We start from the raw sequence: 23,609 nt of genomic DNA, 5'->3' as shown, positions 1-23,609 counted from the left end.
CAAAACAGTGTAAACAGGTTTATTTATTCATTCCTCCTGTCAGCAGAAAGAGAAAGTGCTGCGTGGGCAGTGCCTTGGGCAGATGTCCGCTTTGGTTTTTGTCTGACCCACGTGTACACGGTTTCCTCGAGGCTGACAAGGTTAAGAAGCTACCGGCAAATGCCACTGCCTCCATCTAAGAACAGCACAGCAGGTCATTAACATTTCTCTGGTAGGAACTTAGTGGAGAATATTAGCTTCCTCTGACTGATCTGCCTTTGGGGGGTTAGCTCACCCATATCCCAGTACCAGGACTAAACTGTGAATTTCAAAGTTCCCCGGTGTACATCAATCAGCTCACGACCCTGGGAAGCCAGTACAATTCAAGAAAAAAAAAAGTCAAGCTTTTCGTTGAGCTTTCTGTATATAGTTGGCTTTCTGTCAGGACTCCAAAGTCTTTGTAGCTTGTATTTATCTAAATATGTCTTTGGAGTAAATCACAAAGCTGTCTAGCTTTTTGAAACTGGCTGAGCGCAGCCCTATTTTGGAAGACGCTTGGCTGGATTCAGAGAGGGTTCATTTCTCTGAAAACAATCAGTAGGCCACTTCTGAAAGCCCTGAGCCAGAGCTCTATGGTTTATGTACTTGGGGCATGTTGAATTATTAGCCAGCTATTGTGGGTAGACAAAACTTGCATTGCTTTACACAGCAATATAATGACATGGAGTTTCAGTATTATCCCTTATTACTTGATAATCACCATTTATACAGCAGCAGAACCCAACTGCTTGTTTTTATAACAGATTTTCCGGACCCAAATATTTCAAGGAATAGTTCACCCAAAAATGAAAATTCTGTCATTATTTACACACCCTCATGTCAGTTCTGGCCAGTCATTATAATGAAAGTGAATGAGGGCTGGGACTGTCAAGCTCCAAAATGACAAAAAAGCACAGTAAAAGTAGTTCTGAAGACATGTCTTCTAAAGACATACAATAGTTATGAGGAAGAACATACTGAAACTACATCCTTGCTCTCCATTCATGAGCATTTAAGGGAATTCATGAGAGAAATAGTGATTTAAGGACACCATTTTTTATTCAAATCTTTTCAAAGAATCAGTTCACGTTCCAAAACCGAATCATTCAGTCAGTGAGTTTGTCAAACTTTGTCAAACTGTCAAAAAATGATTTTGTTTTGGGTCTCAACAGTTAACAGCCCACTGGAAAGGAAGATTTTTAGTGAATAAATTTCAGTTAGTTTGTCACACAAGGCTGACTATGGCAGAGTTTGAATATAGCGCATATAGTTCATTCTGTTTCTCCATAATTCTCCTTTTGTGATCCACATCAGAAAGAATATCATACAGGTTCAGAATGATATTCCAAGATAAAGCTGCAGAGTCCAGGGTAAATAAGTCATTAACCAATCACTTAACTGTGCCGTAAAATGTCATTACAAGGCTTTAAAAGCACAGTACACTTTGCAAAATAACTGCAATTATTTTAAATCATGCTATGGAGAGCTCATTAAGGGAACCACTGAGCTAAATAGCTTCAGAGAGGCTGCAGACTTCAGGAGTCATGTTTGAGATTCAGTCTGGAGCTGAAAGATGGTTTGTGTTTGCAAGGCTGAGGAGGCCAAACCCCCCCAAAACACGCGGGGAGAAAACTTGATGTGTGGGAGAGCGATTTGTTTCTGATAAATAAAAGAAAACAAACGCTCAAAAGGAACATAAACCTGTCAGGGAAAGGAGAAAAACAAAAGACGTACTTCGCGACGCAAAATCTAGGGAGGGTAAAATCCAACCTCGACACTCAAATCAGGCTCGAGATTCAATCAATCTATGTAGTTATGAAAGGCCATCGCCGCTGTTTGGTGGTCATTTCATGCTGGCTAACTGCTCGCCTCTGCCGGGATAATTGTACCCGGAAGATTAAAGAGGGAAAGTTTAAAATTGGCTGAGGGGAAGGGGACATAAGACAAGATGATGCATTCTGCTTTCTTATTCCTCTTAATGCACCAATCACATGCAACCTGAGCTATGGGTAATGGCAGGGAGTGACTGAGTCTCATGGGTATCACTGACCGAAATATCCTACATTACCAGCGCAGAGGCCTGTCTCAGAACAGGAACTGAAGTTAATATAGGGGCCCATTTAGCTGCACCGTTAATAAATAGGAGCAGGCATGTTCGAGACTGCCTTCTAATTCGTCATTCGCTTTTCATTATTCGGTTTCAACGGCTAGACAGAAAGATCTAGCCGTCTAAGAACAGGGCAAGGGTGGAAGAACATCTAGAAACCTGACCAAACCCCCGGATAAAGAGTGTATAAGTACGCTTGCATTGAGTATGAGGTACATTTCTGAGTCCACACAGTGAAATCTGTAACTGTAACCACAATCTTTCCAGGCTGCAGAGAGTGCTGACCACAAAGGGCCTCCGGCAGTCATTACCGCACACGTCTCTGCAGGGCTTTTCCCCCACGACCCACAGACCGGTCTTTCTCTGTCTTCTGTCTTTCTCTGTCTTCCTTATTCATCCGCCACGCCCTCTGCTCCTCAGTCTTACTCAGCGTTAAAACTTGCTCCTTACCTTTCCCTGACCCCTGTCAGTGTTCCCAGTCCTGCTGGCCACGGTCGGCCCCAGCCTCGCTCCGCCTAACCCTTCCTGCGTGCGCCACGGTCGGCTTGCTTTCCCCAGCTGGCCGGGCTTGAGGTTTTTTAATGGGAAGGTTACGGGTGAGGCCGTTCATATCGCACTAACATCAACCAGCGTAACGAACCCTGACAAGGCAAGGTTACAAGCCCTGCCATAAACCACTCCCGCCCTAAACAACTTTCATTAGGCATACTCCGGTTTACATTTAGCAAATGTTAAAACAAGAGGGAGCAAATATGCTGTACTTTAGATTTGCTGTTGGAAAGAAGAAGAATATGTCCTAAGTCCACTGACAGTTCATCAAGTTTCAAATTAATATTTGTAATATCATTAATGCATTCATGTTTTCATGAAACTAAGGACACAAGATATATTTATCTTTATCATTTTATTTGTATGTAGACAAACTTTATTTTATTATTGTTATCAGCCATGATCGATTATAAAATAATGATTAGTTTGTCTGTATCAGTCAGAATATTAACACTTCCATGAAACTGCAGGAATTGGTGTGGAAATTAGACTGTAATTTCCAATGCTAGTCCCCATAATGCCTTTTAATATCAAGCTATAAAATGCGTGTTCTATTAGTTGGCTGTAAAAAAGATTTGTAGTCTTGACTGCTGTGACCAACCATGTGTCATACAGTATATCATGCAAATGTAGTAGCTTGTGAATGACGAGCAAAGACACTCGTGTGTTGTAATATTTCAAACCAGGGAAACTATTACATAAAAAGCTTCAAATGCCAGCATCAGGGCCAACCAATCTAATCTTCTCTGCCTCATGGAAACATTTGAGAAACACAAAGCTGCTCGCAGAACTTAATGGTGCTCTTGAGTGACTACCTTGTCACAATCGGCTTCAAATAAACACTTGTAAAGCTTAACCTTTGCTCCGGCACGGGCCTGACCTGATCGCGCTAGTTTCATTGACGACTCTAAATTCATAAATGAAGTATTCCCCGATGGCTAAGCCAAAACATGTCCCTGATTCAAAGCAGAGCAGGAAAATATTCAGAATAAGAATTTCGTTTATCCAAGAAAAATATTCCCTCCAGCACACCTTCTCCTCTCCATAAAGAGCACGGGGAGAGGTTGTGTCACATTAAGCTTGGCTGGGACTCCTGGTCCATCTGAAAGAATCACATCTGGACGAGCTGAAGGAATAACACAGAATATCCCTGCACTGACAGCGTCCTTTAAACAGTGTTTGGGAAAGTCAAATATTTAAGCAAGATCCTTTCCAGTACAATGATCAAAATTCAAACAGTGGGAAGTTTGACCACAAGCTTTTCCAGGCACTGATATCAAAGGGAAGCGATGACTTACAGGCGGCCCAACTTGGGTGTGGATTGGAACAGCAGCTCCGGCAGGACCTGCAGCCGGTTCCGGTTCAGGCGGCTGTGAGGAAGAGAGGACAGGGGAAGGGCAAGAGTTAGTGTGGTCAAAACGTCAGGAGGTAAGAATCGAAACGTAAGACACTGTGAGAATGACCTTATGCAGAGCACAGATCAGTGGGTATGTGTTTGTGTAGTTAGATTATCCAAGGCAAAAAGAGAGAGCGAAAACCAAACAAAGACGGAAAGGTTGTTTGACTAGCACATCGACATGCAGGCATCTGAATACCTAGATGGATGAGACAACAAGGCAAACACAAACGACACACGGACAGACCAATCCATCTTTCTGATTGAAGAAACAAGCCGGGTCAGCATTGCTATTAGGATGAGCAACATCACGACAGGCCAATAGCTACATCCTGGGGTCAGGAGTCACATCTGTGCATCACATCTGATTGGAAAAAAATGTACTTCCTCTTAAGATGGCCTAGGTTATCTCCAGTAGTGCTCTTTAAAGGCTATTATCACTCACATGAGCCTGGCCAGACGGACTGTGGGATTTGGTATGACCCTTATCACGGGAGTATGGGTTTTGATGATAGGATGCAGGGTCATGGAGCAAACCAAAGGTATGTGGAGGAGAAACATTACTTTTTCTTTTTTTCTTTTTGAGAATCTACAACCTCTATGACTTGGTTCCTTGCTGTAGTCTTCAAGTAGACTCATTCTACAAGCGAAGAGTTAGGCCATGTGTCCACCAAAGAGTTTTAGCTAGCTGAAAATGCCAGGCACTCTGCTGCAAACGCTTAGCTGTGGCCGCTTAAGAGCGCTTCGGCAGTGCAGCGTTTTATTTTGTTTTTTTTATTGAGCTGCTTTGCTTGCTATGATATCCGCAGAAGTGTTACTAGTATCTCATTTCACAGATGTATTGTTTCTATATAAAAATGTTGATGTAAAGTATTTGCTCTGGCTCTTGTTTCGTCTGTTACCGTTGTACAAGCAGGATGTGGCGGTTGGTCGGTGTGGTATTTGTCCCGCCCCTCCTCCACTGCGTTTGGACGGCTGGCAAAAAATGGACAGTGATGAGCGTTGCGTTTTCCCCATAGTTGAACATTCTTCAACTCTCTGCGACCGGTAAAAAACGCACAGCGCTCAGAGCTCAGTGTGAAATAGACGCTCAGCTCGTCACGCTGTTGGAGTTTTAAAAAACGTGGTGCTCCTATGGTGTTAATTGGAAAAATATGCTAGCCTCTGGAAAAAAACGCTTTGGTGGACGCACGGCCTTAGTGAGCCTGAACTACAGACAAATTCACAGCAACCATCATTCTGTCTGACTTGTATGGTATCTTACAATTGTGCTACACAAATCTGTGGGACAGTGACTACTGTAGAATTCTATCGATTTATTTAAAAATACATTAAAACTGCAATTCACAAATTCCAGTACTTTAACGTATATGTTGTATGACGAGCATGTCTTTGAGCATGTCTCAAATTTTTGATCAAATAAATGCAGCCTTGGTGAGCAAGAAACTTTCAAACCCATAAAAACTAAAATTACCAACCCCAAAGATTTGAACGGTAGAGTTTTAAAAAAAGATGTGTAGACTCACATGTATTCAAGGTGTAAGTAAAATATGTTACTTTTTCACTTGATGGTTACACCACATAACATCATAAAGAAAAAAAATCTTAAAAATGATGTAAAAATGTATGTTTATTTTCTGACCATTTCGGAGATAAATGCAGTAAATATATATTTTTTAAAAGTTAACTTTTTTTTTCAACCATATGAAACAAAATGAAATACAAAGAGTACATTTCTAAGACCTTGGAACATGTTTTCTTTATCGTGGATACTCTTATTTGTCATTGACCTTAGTTTGAGGGATCAATGGGACTGGTTACCTCAAAACTTGACCCTTGTTAAACCATGGATTATACATTTTATCAATTTTTTTGCACCAAAGTCACAACATTTCTGTTCTTTCTGTTTCTGTATCAGTATTTCTAAAGCACTTGCTCTCGTAGTGGGGTCAAGCTATTTATATGTCTGCTGGGTTACAACAACAACAACAACAAAAAGTCACACTCGAGTGTCAGATGGAGGGAATGCATGTGGACACACTGGCCGTCTCGCCGCCGAGAGTGGGTCATTGAGTTAAATGCTGTGAAATTCCAAATACGAGTGATACATTGAGGAATGTAGTTCTTAAGACCCAGATAAACCAAACCCACAGAGACAGATTCTTCAGAGGTGGTAAACAGACTGACAAACTTCGGTTCTCTTCATGATGGTTGCTGATTTTGACGTACGTTCATCTCTAACACGTGGCGGCAGCTGCCAACAGACTCGGTTAAACACCGACAGACCCGTGCAAACATTTACAAGGAATGAAACGGAATGAGACATTCACACATAAACAAACTCAAGGATGCTAACACAGGCAAGCTACAGTCCAGACATTCTTTGACCTTGTCCAACTGCAGTAATAGCTAGCATGTTTGGTCTGACCCAATGGTCAATTTCACTGGCAAGTGTTAAGATTCTCACCAGAAAAGAGCAAATGGCTGCGCTCCAGATGTCAGGGGGCAAACAAGCACGTAAACCCACTGGACTTAAAAAAGGAAAGTTATGGAGGTCACCTCCAAATTCTCAAAGTTCCTTTCGCATTTGTAAAGATGTTTCAGATTAAAACCGACAAGGTCAGTGTGTTGCTCATAAACAGCTACAAATTATTTTGTCCAAAACACACATACAGAAACATGTGGAATATGTATCATGACAGCATGTGAGTTCAATCATTTCCTCTATTTTTATACTTACATTCTCTCAAGCTGTCGGAGTTCCTGAAATGCTCCTCTTTCGATCACACTTATTTGATTGTTCTCCAGATGGCTGTAAAAAAAAAAAAAAAAAGGACTTCATTATTCAATCAACTCCAGCGATTCAACTTCAACTGACATTGATTAGCCTCCCAGAGTGATTGAAATGACAGTTGAAAGAGGACTAGACTTCACAACAGTGACTGATAAGCAAACTGCCTTTTTCTCATGAAAACCAGAGGAGATTTTTCTCTGATTTTATGAAGTGTGCGGTTGCCTCAGCAGACCCTCATTCGTGTCCAGCATGCCTGTGACAACGTTCCGGAGGGTATTTTCAGAGCTCTCCTCTACTCTGAAGACTTTGTCATATTTCAGGGCCCTTAAAATTTTCCAGATGCATTACAAAGACAGCACATCTCCATGGCTATTTCGTGTTTATATTTGAGTCTCTTTGAATTAGAACTAACATGCAGACACTCGCATAGAACGCACACAGCCACTAAATTATATTCGGCACCGGATAATACAACCAATCCCCCAGAAAGAGAGACAACCCCCTGAAGCAAAATACATCCTAAAGTGTCTCTAAAGTGGACTTCCGCTTTCTGGGCTTATGAATGATGTTTTTAAAGAAAATGTTTAGACACGCAACTGTTTTTACAGCCATAGTCCATGTTTTGTCATATCATTCCGTCAGGAAAAGATGAGACACTTGGCTAAGGCCTTTTTTATGAATACCACAGCTTTAAGGCACGATCCAGCACGGTGAGGCCAAAAACACAAGCGAGTTGATTTATTCGTAATAATTGCATTCTTTGCTGATAACAAACATATCATATAGTCTGCGTATAAAACATAAATCTAAGTCTGAGTAACAATCTGCCTCATTCTTACAAATAGGGGATCAACCCCACCATGGTTTATGTATTGGCATTAAACATAATCCCTTTCGATCCTGACCAGATGGGTTTTGGTGTGTGCTGAAGAATAATAACAATTTTTTTCTTCATTTTTCAGCATCTCTCCCTGTTTCTGTTCTTTGTCTTTCTCATCTTTATAGAAATGTTTTGAAGTTTTGCATGGAAACATATGGGACACAGGCAAACACCGATGCTTTCACAGGGGCTGACAAGGAGAATAGAAGACCTCTCAATTGAAAGGGTGAAGCAAGACACATGGTATTGCTGGAATAGTTTTTGTTATTCTTGCCTTAAGCATTAACCAAGTGCTGGTTTATAGGCAGGACTCAGGTCAGTGCAGATGGCGCTTCCCTGAGGACTTTAGAATGGAAACAATCTATGACCCAAGGTAAGGTCAATCTTAAATTTCAAAGCTATTGTTCATTTATTATGAACAATTTACTTCATAATCAAATCAAAGTCAAATGGTGTAAGCAACATGTAGACTCGTGTGGGGAAAAAACAAGAGAAATGATTTCAAAGGACAAATTGCAGTGCAGCTGGCACTTCTCTGAGGAATTTCGAGTGGGAAAGTCTAAGTACCCCTCTTATGCTATTTTAAAGGTTCCTAATTTTGTTTAGGAGGTCTCCTACAATATGTTTACATGCATCAAAGGACAAAAATACTTTTATTTTCTCATAATATACATTGCATATCACCTTATTTGACACCACTGATTCGAAACAAAAGATTCGCAAAAGTTTCGAAATCACCCATCACTACTCGACCCTGTGCCCGTACTTGACTACGAATACATGTATTTGTCTAAGTGTCGCCCATCACCTGTTTGCTTGCTTGTAGTGTTATTATTAAAGGGATAGTTCACCCAAAAATGAAAATTCTGTCATCATTTACTCACCCTCAAGTTGTTCCAAATCTGTATGAGTTTCTTTGTTCTGCTGAACACAAAGGAAGATATTTGGAAGAATGTTTGTAACCAAACAGATCTCGGTCCCCATTGACTACCATAGTATATATTTTTTCCCACTATGGTAGTCAATGGGGACCGAGATCTGTTGATTACAAACATTCTTCCAAATATCTTCCTTTGTGTTCAGCAGAACAAAGAAACTCATACAGATTTGGAACAACTTGAGGGTGAGTGAATGATGACAGAATTTTCATTTTTGGGTGAACTATCCCTTTAATAAAGCTGCAAATAGATAGATCTAAACCAGTCCAGTGCTTCATTCATAAATACATCACAATAGGGGAGAAGAGACTATCGCAACCTCGTTTCATGATGACTTTAAAATATCGGATAATTTGGCGAAATTATGACAAGGCAAGGTTAGTTCAGGTTGTAAAATGTCATGTGGAGAGAACCCCCAAAAACCTTTTGACATCTAAAAACCGAATAATTATGATATTTGTACAGTATTTTTAAATAATCTTGAAGTCTTTTTAAATGGACTTTCACGTGGGAAAATAATATGTCACAGGGTGAATGTCGTGCATGAAGAGTGCATAGGTGAGATTGGAGGCTTGTCCTGAGCTATCATACGGTGCAAGTCTTCCAGAGAGATAAGGGGGTGCCGAGGCTGTTCGCTGGTCCCAGGGAGAGGCTGCTTTTGGGGCATGGCCGTTAATCACAAACCACCTTAAACTGCCTCTGTGCAGCCCGCCAGCCACTGCCTCTGCTTACGACTGCTCTCTTGGGCGTTTATTTTACTCCTCTTTTTTTCACTTGTTTATTTTTATCTCCATTCCTCTCTATTTACGGGCTTTCATTCAGGAAGAAAACAGCACAGAGAAATACATGATTACAGTCATTAAGCTGCAAGAACACTTTCTCTAGAGGAACCCAACTCGCTAGATCACGACTGACCTGCGCCTCTACTAGCAAGCCGTCCCGTCATTTTTTTTATTTTAAAAGTTCACGTTTCTGGTATGGAATATATTGTTGCATATTCTTCAAACTCAAGAACAAGTTTGAAGATTGACTGCATCTAAGGCAATGACTTCATGCGAGGTTCAGTCAAAGGGTCATGTTAAACGTGTCGGATTTACTCAGTTTAAATGTCAGTTTGTTTTATTATGACTTGTGCCGTAATCCTCCCGGCTTTCAGCCTCGAAACCTTTGATGGCTTTGACTGTAAAGACAACACGGAAGAGGAGGGGCACTTGGGAGTTAAAGGAAGGATTAACCATAAGAGCGAAAGATACAGAGTGACATCTTACAGCACGCGTAGGTTCTTGAGGCCAGAGAAGTCCACTTTGGTGATCCGGGTGATGTTATTCCTGTCCAGATCCCTGAAGAGAGAAAAAAGGGGGGGGGAAAGGGAGAGGGGATGAAAAAAAAAGTTAAAAGCTTTTTATTTCACTTATGCTTTCAAACATGATTTTTCAAGTCTCAGCTCACAGCAGAGTCAGTAAACAGAGAATTTAAATACAGAGGCTCCCTGGCAGAGCCTCAACGGCCCCGACTCGCACCAGATGCCCGCGGGGCAACGCTGTTCAAAGCTGGCGTCTGCCAGCGAGCATTAGTGCCATGCTGCGGGTTACTGAGTCTGAGAGGCCGACATCAGCTCCGCCACTCTGCCTCGTATTCACTGCGCTGGAGGCGACTCACTTTCAGCATGCTGCTATTGTTCTGCCTCGACTCTAAACATTCCCATACACACACACGACGCACATGGCTCGGAATCACGTTAGTGTACACCTGTCCTTTTCTGTTCTGTCGTGTCTGTACAATAACTGTATACAATGCAATTATTTTCTTTCAATATGTTTATCTGCTTTTTCTTTTCCATGCAAAAAAAAAAAAGGCAAAAAAAAATGGCAGAGGAATGATATTTTGTTCTGTATGTAAGCAAAGCGAATGAAATGTGGGAATAAACTGCTTGAGAGAGACAGATTGCATGGAAACATTTTTGTTTGGAAAACGTCTCTTCTTGCATCTGAGGGAATTATATATTACCAAACTAAGTATTTTTCCACTCTAGTCAATATCTTATACTTTTCCCAGACTGCTATTTTATCAGTTGTTTCAAGCTTGTCTAAAATTGTATACATTCACTGAAATGAGTATACATGCCTATGGATACGAACTGACTTCCTCTGTGGGACGCTGTTTACTGGAGCTTCGCCACACTGAAAAGATTACCGTTGAGAAATATACAGTGACACACGCATACACTTACACACTAACATCAGGCCGTCTCAGTGTGCTTCTCATAATATACATAAACATTTATAAATCTGATTTAAAGGCATATTGGATTTCAAAAGATTCCCCCAGAACCACAAAACGCACATCAAGCAGACTAATATGAGCCATATAGGAAACATATTACAGGGTACAGGCCATTTACAGACCATGGAGTCCAAAACATGATCCTCTTCTAGATGGCGGCAGCATTTTTGGGCATCAAATGTGAGTAGAAAAAGGATGTGGTCTAGGTAGGCAGCACACTTGGTTTAGAAACAAGGCCCTCATCTGCTTTGAAAACCAAACATGACAGGATCTTTCACACTTACTTTTGAGCATAAAGACATATTATCTGAATTAAAAAATGTAAAAAAATGTTAAAGGGATTAAGTGATTAAAATGAAATGAAATTTTGGTATGTTTTAGCTTACCTCAAGGGCATCCAAGATGTAGGTGTCTTTGTTTCCGCAGTAGTTTCAATTTTGATATTTTTAGGCCAAACCGGTCTGTCAGTCATATAATGCAGGTCTATGGTCACCACCTCAAAGAGCATGCACAGAGAAGTCCAAATTAAACAATTCCCCATCGTAAGTACACATTGATGGCCTAAGACACGAAACGAGCGGTTTGTGTGAGAAAACGAACAGTATTTATATCGTTTTTACCTCTTGTAAGCCAGAACGCGTGCACACGTCACACACCAGTAAGCGCGCGCGCCCTCAGATCACTTGGACGTGGTTGTGTACAAGAGGTAAAAACGATATAAATACTGTTCGTTTTCTCACACAAACCGCTCGTTTCATGTCTTAGGCCATCAATGTGTACTTACGATGGGGAATTGTTTAATTTGGACTTCTCTGTGCATGCTCTTTGAGGTGGTGACCATAGACCTGCATTATATGACTGACAGACAAGAACGGTTTGACCTAAAAATATCAAAATTGAAACTACTGCGGAAACAAACACATCTACATCTTGGATGCCCTTGAGGTAAGCTAAAACATACCAAAATTTAATTTCAAAGTGAACTATCCCTTTAAAGAAAAATGTTCCCACAAAAATTGTCCCAACTGTCCCAGAGTTGTCTAAACAACTGCTAATTATGCATGTTAAGAGTTTGAGAGTTCCCAGCATGCACTGCCGCATAAATAAATGATGTGATTACTGTAATAGGATTATTGCTTTACTGTTTGCTGACTTTATTTATCCTGTTGTTGTTTTTTATCGTGTTCTGTTGTGTGGTAATGTAAAGAGCTTATTTCACTTAACAGGGTTGATGATTATTATCGTTCTTGAGGTAGATTACCATTCGAAAGTTCAGTATGATTGTTTTTCTTAAAGAAATATTATTTATTCAGCAATGACATATAATTAATCGAGCAAACATCACAGTAAATATGTTTATATTGTTACAAAAGATTTCTTTTTCAAATAGGCTAAGTGATGTTCTTTTGAGCTTTTTTGTTTTGTTTTTGTTTTTACTGAAAAAAAGTATCAGAGTTTCCACCAAAAATATGAAGCAACACAAATGTTTTCAACATTGATAATAATAAGAAATGTTTCTTAAGCATTAAATTAGCATATTCAAATGATTTCTGAAGGATCATGTGACACTGAAGACTGGAGCCATAATTCAGCTCTGCCATCACAGGATTAAATTACATGTTAAACTATTTTCAAATAGATTCATATTTTACAATATTACTGATTTTACTGTATTTTTAGTCAAATAAATGCAGCCTTTGTGAGCATAAGAGACTTCTTTCAAAAACATTTTAGAAACTTGCCAACCCCAAACTTTTAAACAGCACTGAATATGATTTAATGCAATTTAAAGGAATGAGGACTAAAATGTTCAAGCTTCATAAAGGCTGTGGACAGCTCTAACTAGTCCATTGAGTCAGAGGGAGACCTCATCACAGTCGATCAGTCTTAACTCATTAACCATTTGCAAATAAATGTGCAGTTTTTAATATACAATATCTTCATATGCAAATAGACCTCAAAACTTAAAGATGTACATTATTCAAAATATCTGAGTTGAACTCCAAAATCTTAATGCATCATGTTTCCTTGATTTTTTTAACTTCTCAATAATTCTAAACATACAGTGTTCCCACAAATTCCCAGTCTCTCCATGTCACTCTTTCTCTTTTCACGTCCTAATCTCCAAGTAGCTCTCCCTTCTGTAGTTTTCTCATCTCGTATCCTCTCACCTGCTTGCAATGTAATCCCACTAATAACATTTCCTCCTCTCCCGATCCTTCACTTCAATCCTCACCGTGTCAGTTTTTACAGTACGTGTTAACAGCCTGGGGAGCAAACTAAGTCCTACTTCCTCTAGATACTCAATCAAACCTCCGGTCACACTGACAAGGTGGAGTTCACAGATATGGCAGCCCCCTACTGGCTATTGTTTGTTTTAATTTGTTGAGGGGATAAGGTGCCCATTCAAACGGCAGGTGTTCTGCTCTAACAATGCGCCCCCCTCGGGGGTCCCACCCCACCCACGCATGCCGTTAGACCACTCAACCCGACTCGTCCAGGTCATAAGCCGGCAGACCACTCTGGTAAAATGTGCTATTCAGAACGAAACCGGACAAAGAAAAGAATCTTTGCGATTTTGGCTAGAGGTTATTTTGACTGTGTCGGGCTGCAATTGCAACACCCCAGGCGACCAAGACCAAGACTAAGACCTCAAAGTCGTGCAAGAAAAATGTCCATGAAAACAAAAGTTTATTTTTCTGTTCCCACATGATACCCTGCCTCTCAATGTGTTTCCTGTCGTAATCTTCTGCTATTTTCCTCAAAGCCACGCTAGTCTAGTCCTCAAAAGCTGATAGGTATGCTCCATTTCCTCTTGAACGCTGCTTCTCATCGCTGTTCGGAATCTTAAATGAGTTTTTCCTTTCGGACCTCTGGTTTGGACGCCTTAGATCTCTTAGAGGGTCCCACTTATCAGTACTAACACATTAATATTCTCCTCATAAGATGCACAAGTTATTATCAGAACAGATAGACGATACATCAAAAGAACAAATTATGCTTCTCATGTCTATTGATTAATTACAACTAAACGCCTTGAGATAACCACAGATAAAGACCACATGAGATTATGCTTGTCCTGTGCATTTGAATTAACAAGTTCACTGTCATAACTGTCAACGGAAGAACACTAATTTCTGCAACCTATTATCTCTTTATTAAATGACTGTATTAATTAACATTTCTCCTTTGCTGAAGTAATTCACTAAGGCATCCAAGTGACACTGAAAATTAGAAAGCAGATGCTAAAGGATAGACACAGATAGGGATATTTTAATAACTTTCATGTAACAGCGTGTAATTATTTTGTGCATTTCAAACAGATAGATGCCTCATTACCTCCTCCTCACTCACCCATAACAGAGCACTTTCCTTTTCCCAGTTTCTCTGGACGTTCTTCGCCCGAAACGTTTGTTCGTTTGTACTTGTGCGCGGTGAAATTGGGGGGGTTATTACCGCTCTTTCATCTCCCATGAGCCATGCAGTCAGCAGCCATGTGGCTACCACACATCCCCACTGGACACATGCAGTCCTGTCCCAGAATTCCTAAAGTGCACCTCCTGGCATATTACTACCACCTCAAAAGCTCTTAACGATTCCATTTTTTACAGACGCATTTCTGCATGTTAGCAGTCAAAACCACAAAAATGTAATCTCTTATTCCTGATTACCTAGCATGACTAGTTATGATTGTTGACTTTGGACAATCTGTCTTAGGACATATTGGATATTATTGGGTTGGACTGTCTTTCCATGGGGATAAAGGCCAACTCATCACTGGAGTTACAGGATGAAGGCAGTGAAAATGAAGAAGCCAATGCGCCTTTGAATTTCTCTGCATTGTTTATGCACAGTGTTGGCAGTTTCCATCTCAGGAAGAGTTTCATTCAGTAAATATTTTCATTACAGCCATGTCTGGATGCATTCTCCACTGAAGGACTCTCACTTCACACTAAGCAGAGCGGACAAAAATGAATTATTTCATATTCCTCTTTTGAACGTTTGCCCCCTGGATGGTTTATTTTCAAACCCTGACAGCTAATAGCGCAGACGGCCCGGTGTTCTTTCACAGTATATGAGTTCTTAAATTACTAGAGTAACGCTTGGCTGAGAGGTGACAAGGGCATCTTCAACACTTCTGTGTGAAAGTCAATATGACAGCCAGGCTACAAAAGGCTCATCAATAACACAAGTCTCATCTTGGACTCCAGGGGTAACCAAGGATACCCCCCCCCCCCCCCACCCACCCCCCCAGCCCACCATCTTTCCAAAGACGTCATTACCAGGAACAGCAGTCAAAAATGAGGGTCCCGACGAGTGTCCCCATATCTAACAAAAGTCTCTGTGCCAGGCCACCATGGGTTTATTTATTTGGCTTGATTTGGCTCTATTTCCAATTGTGTTGCCAGTATAAATTTCTCCAAAAAAGGCTGTTGTTTTTCTCCCATTGTAACTGATGTTAAACAGGGGACTTTTAATTTTGAAGTCGTTACTTCCTAAGCTAAAGTAGCTTTCAGTCAAGCTATATAGCTACACCACAAGCCACAAATGAAATATAGCAAACTCCAGTGAATGTGAATCTATGTGAAAGACAATATCTTTTTGACATATCAGGGCTCGACATTAACTTTTTTGCTCACCAGCCACTGTGGCTAGTGGTTTACCAAAGTTACTAGCCACAATTTCGACATTGATACCATAAGGAAAAACTGCCATATAGATCATTTTTTATATTATCTCATAATTTGGCTGCAGGTATATTAGGTATGGTAACTATATTAGGTAAATTATATATTGTCACTTTAAGACCTGAAGCACGGATCCATTACACTGTTACACATGCGTTTTCTTTCTCAACTGTTTACGTTCACTTAAACCATAACTGACTGTGTTTATGAGAATATTTGCCAAAACCAACATCTTGACATTATTTTGTGTGTATTTGACTTTTTAAGCCCAATAAGCAGCGAAAAAGAACTCAATTTAGTACTAAGGCGGCTTTGCTGCCACTGCTGAAATCCACATTAATCAAGCTCTGGTATCAAGCTCTGCATATCAGATAAAATATTTGGAAGCAATTAACAGCAATAAACATACATTTAAACTAAATACATACAACCAGTTAGAAAATTCATATTTTACATTCATAAATGAACAGCAGCATTTAACTAAATACTACATGGAGCAAACAGGGTGTAAAATGTGTAGGGACTTAAATAAATGTCACACCACATCACTATTTGTCTGAGCTTTTTACTACAAAAGTTGTCACACTTCTGAAAATTCAGTTAATGGCATGACTACTTTTCCTCCCCAACACTTCATTAGAGTCACATCCGCTTTCTCTCTGCAAACCAAAAGCCTAGTAAAATCCTGATCAAATCATTCCGAAATTCTGGTTTGATTCTTTTGTTTACTGGTTGCTAGCTGCAACCCAGTGTTTGAGTCTGTGAAACTTACATCACAGTAACAAAATCATAAAACCACACACGGTTTTATTCATATTTGTTAGCTTAGGATAAACACTGTCACTTCTAGCTACACTAAGCTATAACTAACAAGATGAGCTGATGAGAATAACGAAGCCCTCGTGTTGCTTTGGCGACAAAGCCCGCAAAACAAGAGCCCTCGTAAACCCGAAATGGCCCGGAGGCGTGCACATTATCAAATCCAGCCTTCCGTGACACAAGCTTGGAAGATTCACAGACTTCTGAGTCCGGGACATTCGGAGTGACCTCTTCGAGACGTTTGTGACAAGGGGTCTGCTGGCTCCCAGACTCACAAAAAACAGCATTAGGCTTTGATGCAGTGCCTGAAATGAGGCACATTAAACATTTTCCGTACATGAAAACATAAAGGTTGGGTGGCGAATCGTTCCCTTGAGTCGTTGCCCACAATCAGTGCCAGCAGCTGTCTGGCAGGCTGCAGTGTGTGAACGCTCACTGAGCGAGAGACTTCACATATGCTCCTCATATGCCCACTGAGGTCAGCAGGGCACCGGAGACCACAAACCCACCTCCTGACTCGCTCCAACACCAACACAACAAACACACACACTATCCCGCTGACGGACTCAACAAAAAAAATAAAAAATGACATGCAGCATAAGCAAATGCTGATAAACGGATATGCGATCTAGGGTGGAGCCACCAGTTGGGAAAGCAGGAGTTGGCGGTTTCACACCGAAACTTCATTAAGAGACCCAAAGTGTGATGAGAGGAAGGGAATGCTGCCATTCTCTCTCCTGATCCAGCAGACCAAACACACTACGCCAGCCACAAAGTGCCACATTGTTCCTGAAGTGTTAACTGCGAGAGGGCCTAAGACTCCGGAGGAGAGAATTTGCTATTAAACGCTACTAGGTGTGTGCGTAACTGGTGCAAATTAAAGCGAGAGAGATGAAAGAGTGAAAGAGCGAGAGAGAGAGAGAGTGTGTGTGTGTGTGTGTGAGAGAGAGAGTGACTGAAGGGGATATTACAGTTGCGACAGGAGCTATTAATGAGCGCAAAATCATATGAGCTGTCAAAGAGAGAAAAGCCTTTCAAATAAATGCACATTTATTAGAGGGAAATGTGCCTGAACTCTGGAATTGTGGGTAACTAGGCCTTGCTTAGGGCAGAGGTGCAGTCATTACAGTTAAATCAACACTGCAGGGTGCTCTGCATGGGAAACCTGGTGGCGTGTTAATCGTACCCATGAGACATGGAGACGTGTCCTCCTGGACTTTGAGCAGTCCTTAAAACTGCTACATGTATGTTACAGATGCCGTAGCTTGGTGCAAGTTTTGGATGATTTGCTTGGTTTTCGATTAATAAAATCATACTTTAAGAATATGCAAAGTCATTAAACAAATATTTTGCACACCGTGAATGACTTACATCTGTCTCTAGTTTAAGCAAGACGCAACCTGACATGGTATATTTTAAAACAAATCCAATATACCGCAGGTCATGACCCTTATTTATTTTTCTCTCCACATGAAAAATTCCACTGAAAAGACCTTTAGAGGTTAAAGGTTGGAAGGTTCAACCAGACCTCTGGCTATTGAACAGACTGGATGCCTTTCCTATCAAACTCAAAAAACCGAAATATTGTATTATAACAGATGGTTATGATATTTAAAGAACTGTCATGGCTTATCATGACAGAAGTGCCGCAGGTGGAAACAGGGAAATTAAGGATATTTTCTCAGTGAAAATCACCAGTGGTTAGAAGTAATCTAAACACATAAGAGAGTCAGTCTTCAGCTGCAGTGCGCTCCTCAACGGACTTGTGGTTCCCCAACTTCCCCAACTAATACAGCCAAGATACATACACACACTCACACCATATGGCCATTAATCATGTTAATGTTTGTGTAAACTCATTATCCTGGATGAAAGAATCAGATGCAATGCTGTTCAACATTCAGATGTGGACACATATGAAGAGCAGTTAATATCTCAACACTCATTTAAAACAATCTGAATCGAATTAATGAAATGCGTCCAAACTCTTCAAACACTCACATTAATGCACTGAACACTGAACCGTGAACTCATGCATTTGACAGTTATACTGCATGAATTACTGCTAAATTAAACTAAACAGTACTTAAAATGTATGTACATCCTCTACAGAGAAACATGACACCAAGTATTAAATCTATTTGACTCTAAGAACTAAACTGACCTTCTTTAAATACTACAGTGTTTAAAGAGGATAACAACTGCCTGATCAATTGAGCAAAAATAACATAAAAAGTATCATGTTATTTGGTTTTATCAACTTCAGACATCTTAATAAGAAAAACTATAGTAACATTTTACCATAATGCCCATATTACACAAAATACAGTGTATTAACCCATTTAATCCAACTGGTAACATAAATATACTGATGTGTTAGAGCTGTCAAGGAAAAATATTGATTTCATGTCAACACTTTTTTCATGCCTGGTTAAAAAGTCACATGACCAGAGCTGTTTCATTCCCATTTGTCCATCTGAGAGATGAGGTATTTTGAAGAGCCTATTAATGATGTATTATTAAACTGATGTAGCCTACTGATTGATTCATTAATTGTATATCTTTAGTTGCTTTTAAAGATCCTTGCAACAAAGAAAATTTGATATAGACATTTTTTTCAAATTTTCAAATTTCAGAATTAATTACAAAGAAACGGCAAGTAATTACAAATTTGGAAGTGAAGGACTGAAATAGAACTTTCTTGTGAAATGTCATATTCTTTGTTTTATGTGCAACTGCAACTTAAAATATTTTTAGAGCACTGGTTAAAACTGTAGTCAGGGGGGTAAATTAAACCTTTTAGTAAAAGGCATGCAGTTGTGTCACTGGTCTCCAGGGAGAAATAATTACTTATAGCTGCAAAACAACTTGCACTTATTATTTTTGCATGTTAATTAATACTACATTGTGTTTAATAATAGTAACCTACCATTCAATAAGTGTAAAACAGACACTACAAGTCATCAAGTCAAAAAATTCAAGTCAAAAAAAAGATGCATCACCCTCTCACATATTACATATAATCGCGACGTTGACACGACATATGCGCCACTGTCATTATATTATCGGTGTTCAAATAACGCGATAATAGGCGTACTTACAGCCTCTCGGCATTCCTCGGGATTCCCCTGGGCACCGTCCTGAAGCCTTGACCCTGACAATCCACATGAGAGCCCGAACAACTGCACTTATGCGGGCATCCATTGACAGCAGAGCACAGCAGCCCGCAAAGCACAGCCACTGTCCCCCAATACTGCACCCACCGCATCATATAAATCCTCTGAGGCTGATAGCAGTCTAATAACAATAGAACAAAATTCAAAAACAATAAAACTACGCAAATAAACTAATGCGTAGGCTATAAGAAAAACAAAACAAAACAAAAAAATTGTATCCGCGTCTTGTCCACAGAAAATTAAGTCCCGCAGGGAAAAAACAAGTGGAACGAGGGAAAAACTTAACGGTGAGCTATAGTTCCAACTTTAAAAACTTCTCGAAATACACAGAAAAAAGCGTTCCTCATTCAAACGTAAAGTTGCATCTGTCTCTCCACGCCACTGAAACATACAGATGCGCATCAAAAGTTAGAAAAGCACATCGCTGCCTAGGAAAAGCCCATAAAAAGTCCGCAAAATCATTCAGAATGTCCAAAGTGATTCATTCTCATCCTTCACCAATTCCGCTTTTTTTTTTTAGGTCCAGCATGCAAATCTTCATTGATAGTGATAGAGGGACTTCAGCGGAGCTCGTACCTATTTGATTTCCAGCCCCCAAACTCTGCGCTCCACACTCCTACTGGCTCATCTGCGTGATGTCATTCAGGGATAGGTTTGGGGTCTCGACTCGAGAAGTTGTTGGGACTGCTTCAAATAACTCAGCCCACACCAAATGCTCGTTAACTTTGAGTGGAAGAACACAAAGTTATGAATTAGTAACCGCAGTTCAAAAAAGACAAGACACTATTTTCAGCAGCATTTTGAAATGACAAAGCGAAAAATCCTAATAAAACAAGATTCGATTTTATATTGCGAAAAGCCTGTAGGCTATTCACCACCAGGAAAGGTTAAAGTGAGTTACTGGACAGTAGTGAAGTGATTATTAATTTTTAAAAAATATATAAATAATAATAATAATAATGAATGAATAACTACATAACCAATAAACAATTGTTTTAACTGAGAAATGGTTATTATGCTATGTATAATGGCACTGTATTCAACTAGGCTATACCATGCAATGATTCAGAGATTCAGATACTTTTTGTACAGATAATTTGAGTTCTGTCACTCTTGAGATATTTTACATGACTTTTTTTTCATGGTTTTTGGTGCCCATTTTGCAGTCGTAGTGCCCCCATCTGGTGAGAAACTTCATCTTACTAAATCTAAATTCCCTCCTCACAATGAGAAACCACTGGTTTTCCCATATTGAGAAGTTTAGTATGGTTATGAAGTTTCATTTGGCTCAAGTATATGGTTTATTGTTCAGTCAACAAAAAAAGGAAATTGAAAGAAAAAACAGATTAAGAACATTCAAGTAAAATAAATTTTTGTCTGACAGGGCAAGTTACTTTTAATAATAGATTAAAGAGGAGTGCTAAAGATGTCTAGATAGGTAATACTGTAAAAAAGAAAGAAAAAAAGTTGCTGCCTTACATTTTTAAGTACAATCAACGTAGATATTTAAGTCATTTCCACTTAAAATACATTAAACTGACTTAATGAGTTGAATCTTGTATAACTTGAAAAGTTGAATCTTGTATAACTTGAAAAGTTGAATCTTGTATAACATCAAAAGTTGAAAATTGCTTAACTTATTTTGATGAGTTAAAGCAATGTAAAAACACATGTTGTCATAACTTATTAATCATATAATTTTTTACAGTGTAATGCACCTCACTTTGCTTTCAGGATATTAATTAGGTAAATTAATCTGGTATTTATATGAGTTAACAAGTATTCTTTAAAAGTACTCTTTAAGGATCTGAGCACAGCGTTTAACCGATTAAACTACTGAGTGAAGCTTTAAGCGTTTGCTGGAAGGCTGCAGGTACGTGTGTGAAGTTAAGCTGCAAAACATGTGCTTTACACTTCCTTTAATGCACACACACATGGCCGTTAGTCCATAAATCTATGATTTGTGTCAATAAGGGTGATGTGCCAGATTTACAGACTGCTTTATTCTATTCGCTTGTTCACGTCAGGAGTGAGGAATGTCCAGAGAGCTTCCACCTGTGGAATACTGTGGAGAATGAGCGTGATAAGGAGAGCAATACTCTACATGTGTTGAGCTGTCTGTCAGCTCCTCTAGGGTTAGGCCTTCAAGTAAAAAACTCTTACCCACACAGTGACCCCCAAACAGCCATGTTGCACTCTTGAGCACGATCAGATTATACGGCAGCAGAAGCATCTCTGTCTTACGTACTCAAATGTCTTCATTAAGGAGAAGGGTATTATGTCATTTTCTTTTTAATTCTCTGCGGTCATGAGCGAGGAACTGGACTACAGGCAGGATCCTTGTGCGCTTAGAGAGCTCGAAAAAAAGAACAGCTGCCCTTAGGCTGAACATACAAAGTCATAATGTGTTTAAAAACTGAGCGCATGACATTACAAATAAGACGAAGTGAGTAAGAAAATAGATTGTGACTTGTATTTTAATCATAACTTGGCTGCGCTGAAAAAAAAGTTTAAATAAGTTAAAAGGTTAGTCATCAAATTGAATTGACCTGCGTTTTCATTGAACTACACATAGCAATAAAAAATGCACTATAAATGTCAAAACAAAGGATCTTATTTGTAAAATGATACAAGTTTTGTGAGTTAAGGCCGGACAGTTGACATTAAACTGACCTTTCCATTTTATGTATTGCACCCAATGGAAAGTGAGTGGCCAGATTATGGAAAATCTTGGCATGGATGGTGTAGACCAGCACTTCTGGCAGGGAAGGGAAAGGGCTAGCCAAAGACCTGTCTGAGGAAAAAAAGCCATTAGCATACCATGAGACATGAGACTGCTTTTAAATGGAACACTTGAACATAAAAAGAAATCCAAACTTTTCAGCAATTACGTAAATCTCTCAGCCTATCCGTTTGCTTTGGGTGAGGGGAAATCTCATATAGATTTTCTCTCACTCCATATATTCCCTTTCTTTGTCAGTTTGTATGCATTTTACATTGCCATCCTGTTCTGTAGCTTTGTAACCGAGAAGAGTAGTGAAGGATTTCTCATCTTCTTGGGTGGAAATTTTCTTCCTTTAGCTCACACAGAACTGAAAAAAAACAAACAGTCAAACATTTAATTCCACTGCAAAATTGACTTTATGGCTCATAGATTTCCACTTTTGTCCCGTTTGTATCCCAGCCAACAACTGTTAACCCATATATTATGGATCTTAATTCCTTCCCACAAGTGACTGGCAAACGGAACATAAATGGGAAGTTGCTTATTTCTCTCAGGCATCTGTTTGCATTGCTGTCTGGCACCTCTGTGAACTGCTGCTGGGTGATAATTGGAAAGACAGCCTCCCTCTGTAGCATCCTGCTGTCTGAACAGTGACCGTTTCAAACCAGAGGCCCAAGCTTCTAGTGTGTGAGTCTCCAGAGCCAACTCCGCGTGTGCCCATGAGGCAGCAAGACACCAGCTTCTGCCACATAGAACTGCTAATTACATGCACATTGTCCTAGCTTGTATGAACAGGGGCGGGCGGGCCGCGGAAGGCGGAGAGGGGAGAGTATCGGGAGGTGGAGAGTTGTGACAGGGGCCTGCCAGGAACAACAGCCTGGGGTCCCCCGGACACACACGCTGTCAGGATTTGGACCCCCATGAGTTTCAGACAGCCAGAAATGCTCGGCTTTGTTGTGCGCTAATCCAAAGAACGGTAAAAGAGCTTTAGCGGTGTATACACTCTTTTTAATTTTTGTCCTTAGCAAACAAGCACATGGAGAAAAACTATGGCCAGATGTTGCCACAGTCCTTGTAGAATGATTTGTTTGTAATTCTAAAAGCTCACATTCCATGGGAACTGCTAAAGCCCTGCAGACATCATTGGTTATGCCAAACCTGAGGTGTTTTTTTTTAAACCGAGTTGATCTTTGACCTGGCTCTGATGTCTGAATTTGCAACATTTGATGTCGAGCT

General features: G+C 40.0%; 1 protein-coding gene across 1 annotated transcript in view; it reads right to left on the bottom strand.

The window, feature by feature from the left end:
• Nucleotides 1-20,266, bottom strand: part of LOC311303289 (uncharacterized protein) — a 114,610-nt gene extending 94,344 nt beyond the window's left edge. Inside the window, exons 1-4 of the mRNA XM_084429693.1 lie at nt 19,574-20,266; nt 9,951-10,022; nt 6,811-6,882; nt 3,973-4,044 (exon numbers count right to left, since the gene is read on the bottom strand). Coding sequence (XP_084285819.1) covers nt 3,973-4,044; nt 6,811-6,882; nt 9,951-10,022; nt 19,574-19,743 — 386 coding nt within the window. The 5' untranslated portion in view covers nt 19,744-20,266. The remainder of the gene's footprint in view (nt 1-3,972; nt 4,045-6,810; nt 6,883-9,950; nt 10,023-19,573) is intronic.
• Between the last annotated feature and the right edge of the window lie 3,343 nt (nt 20,267-23,609).

This window comes from Rutilus rutilus (assembly GCF_951802725.1).
Source record: "Rutilus rutilus genome assembly, chromosome: 14".
NCBI classification, from domain to species: domain Eukaryota; kingdom Metazoa; phylum Chordata; class Actinopteri; order Cypriniformes; family Leuciscidae; genus Rutilus; species Rutilus rutilus.
This window is presented reverse-complemented; position numbering and strand designations above follow the sequence as displayed.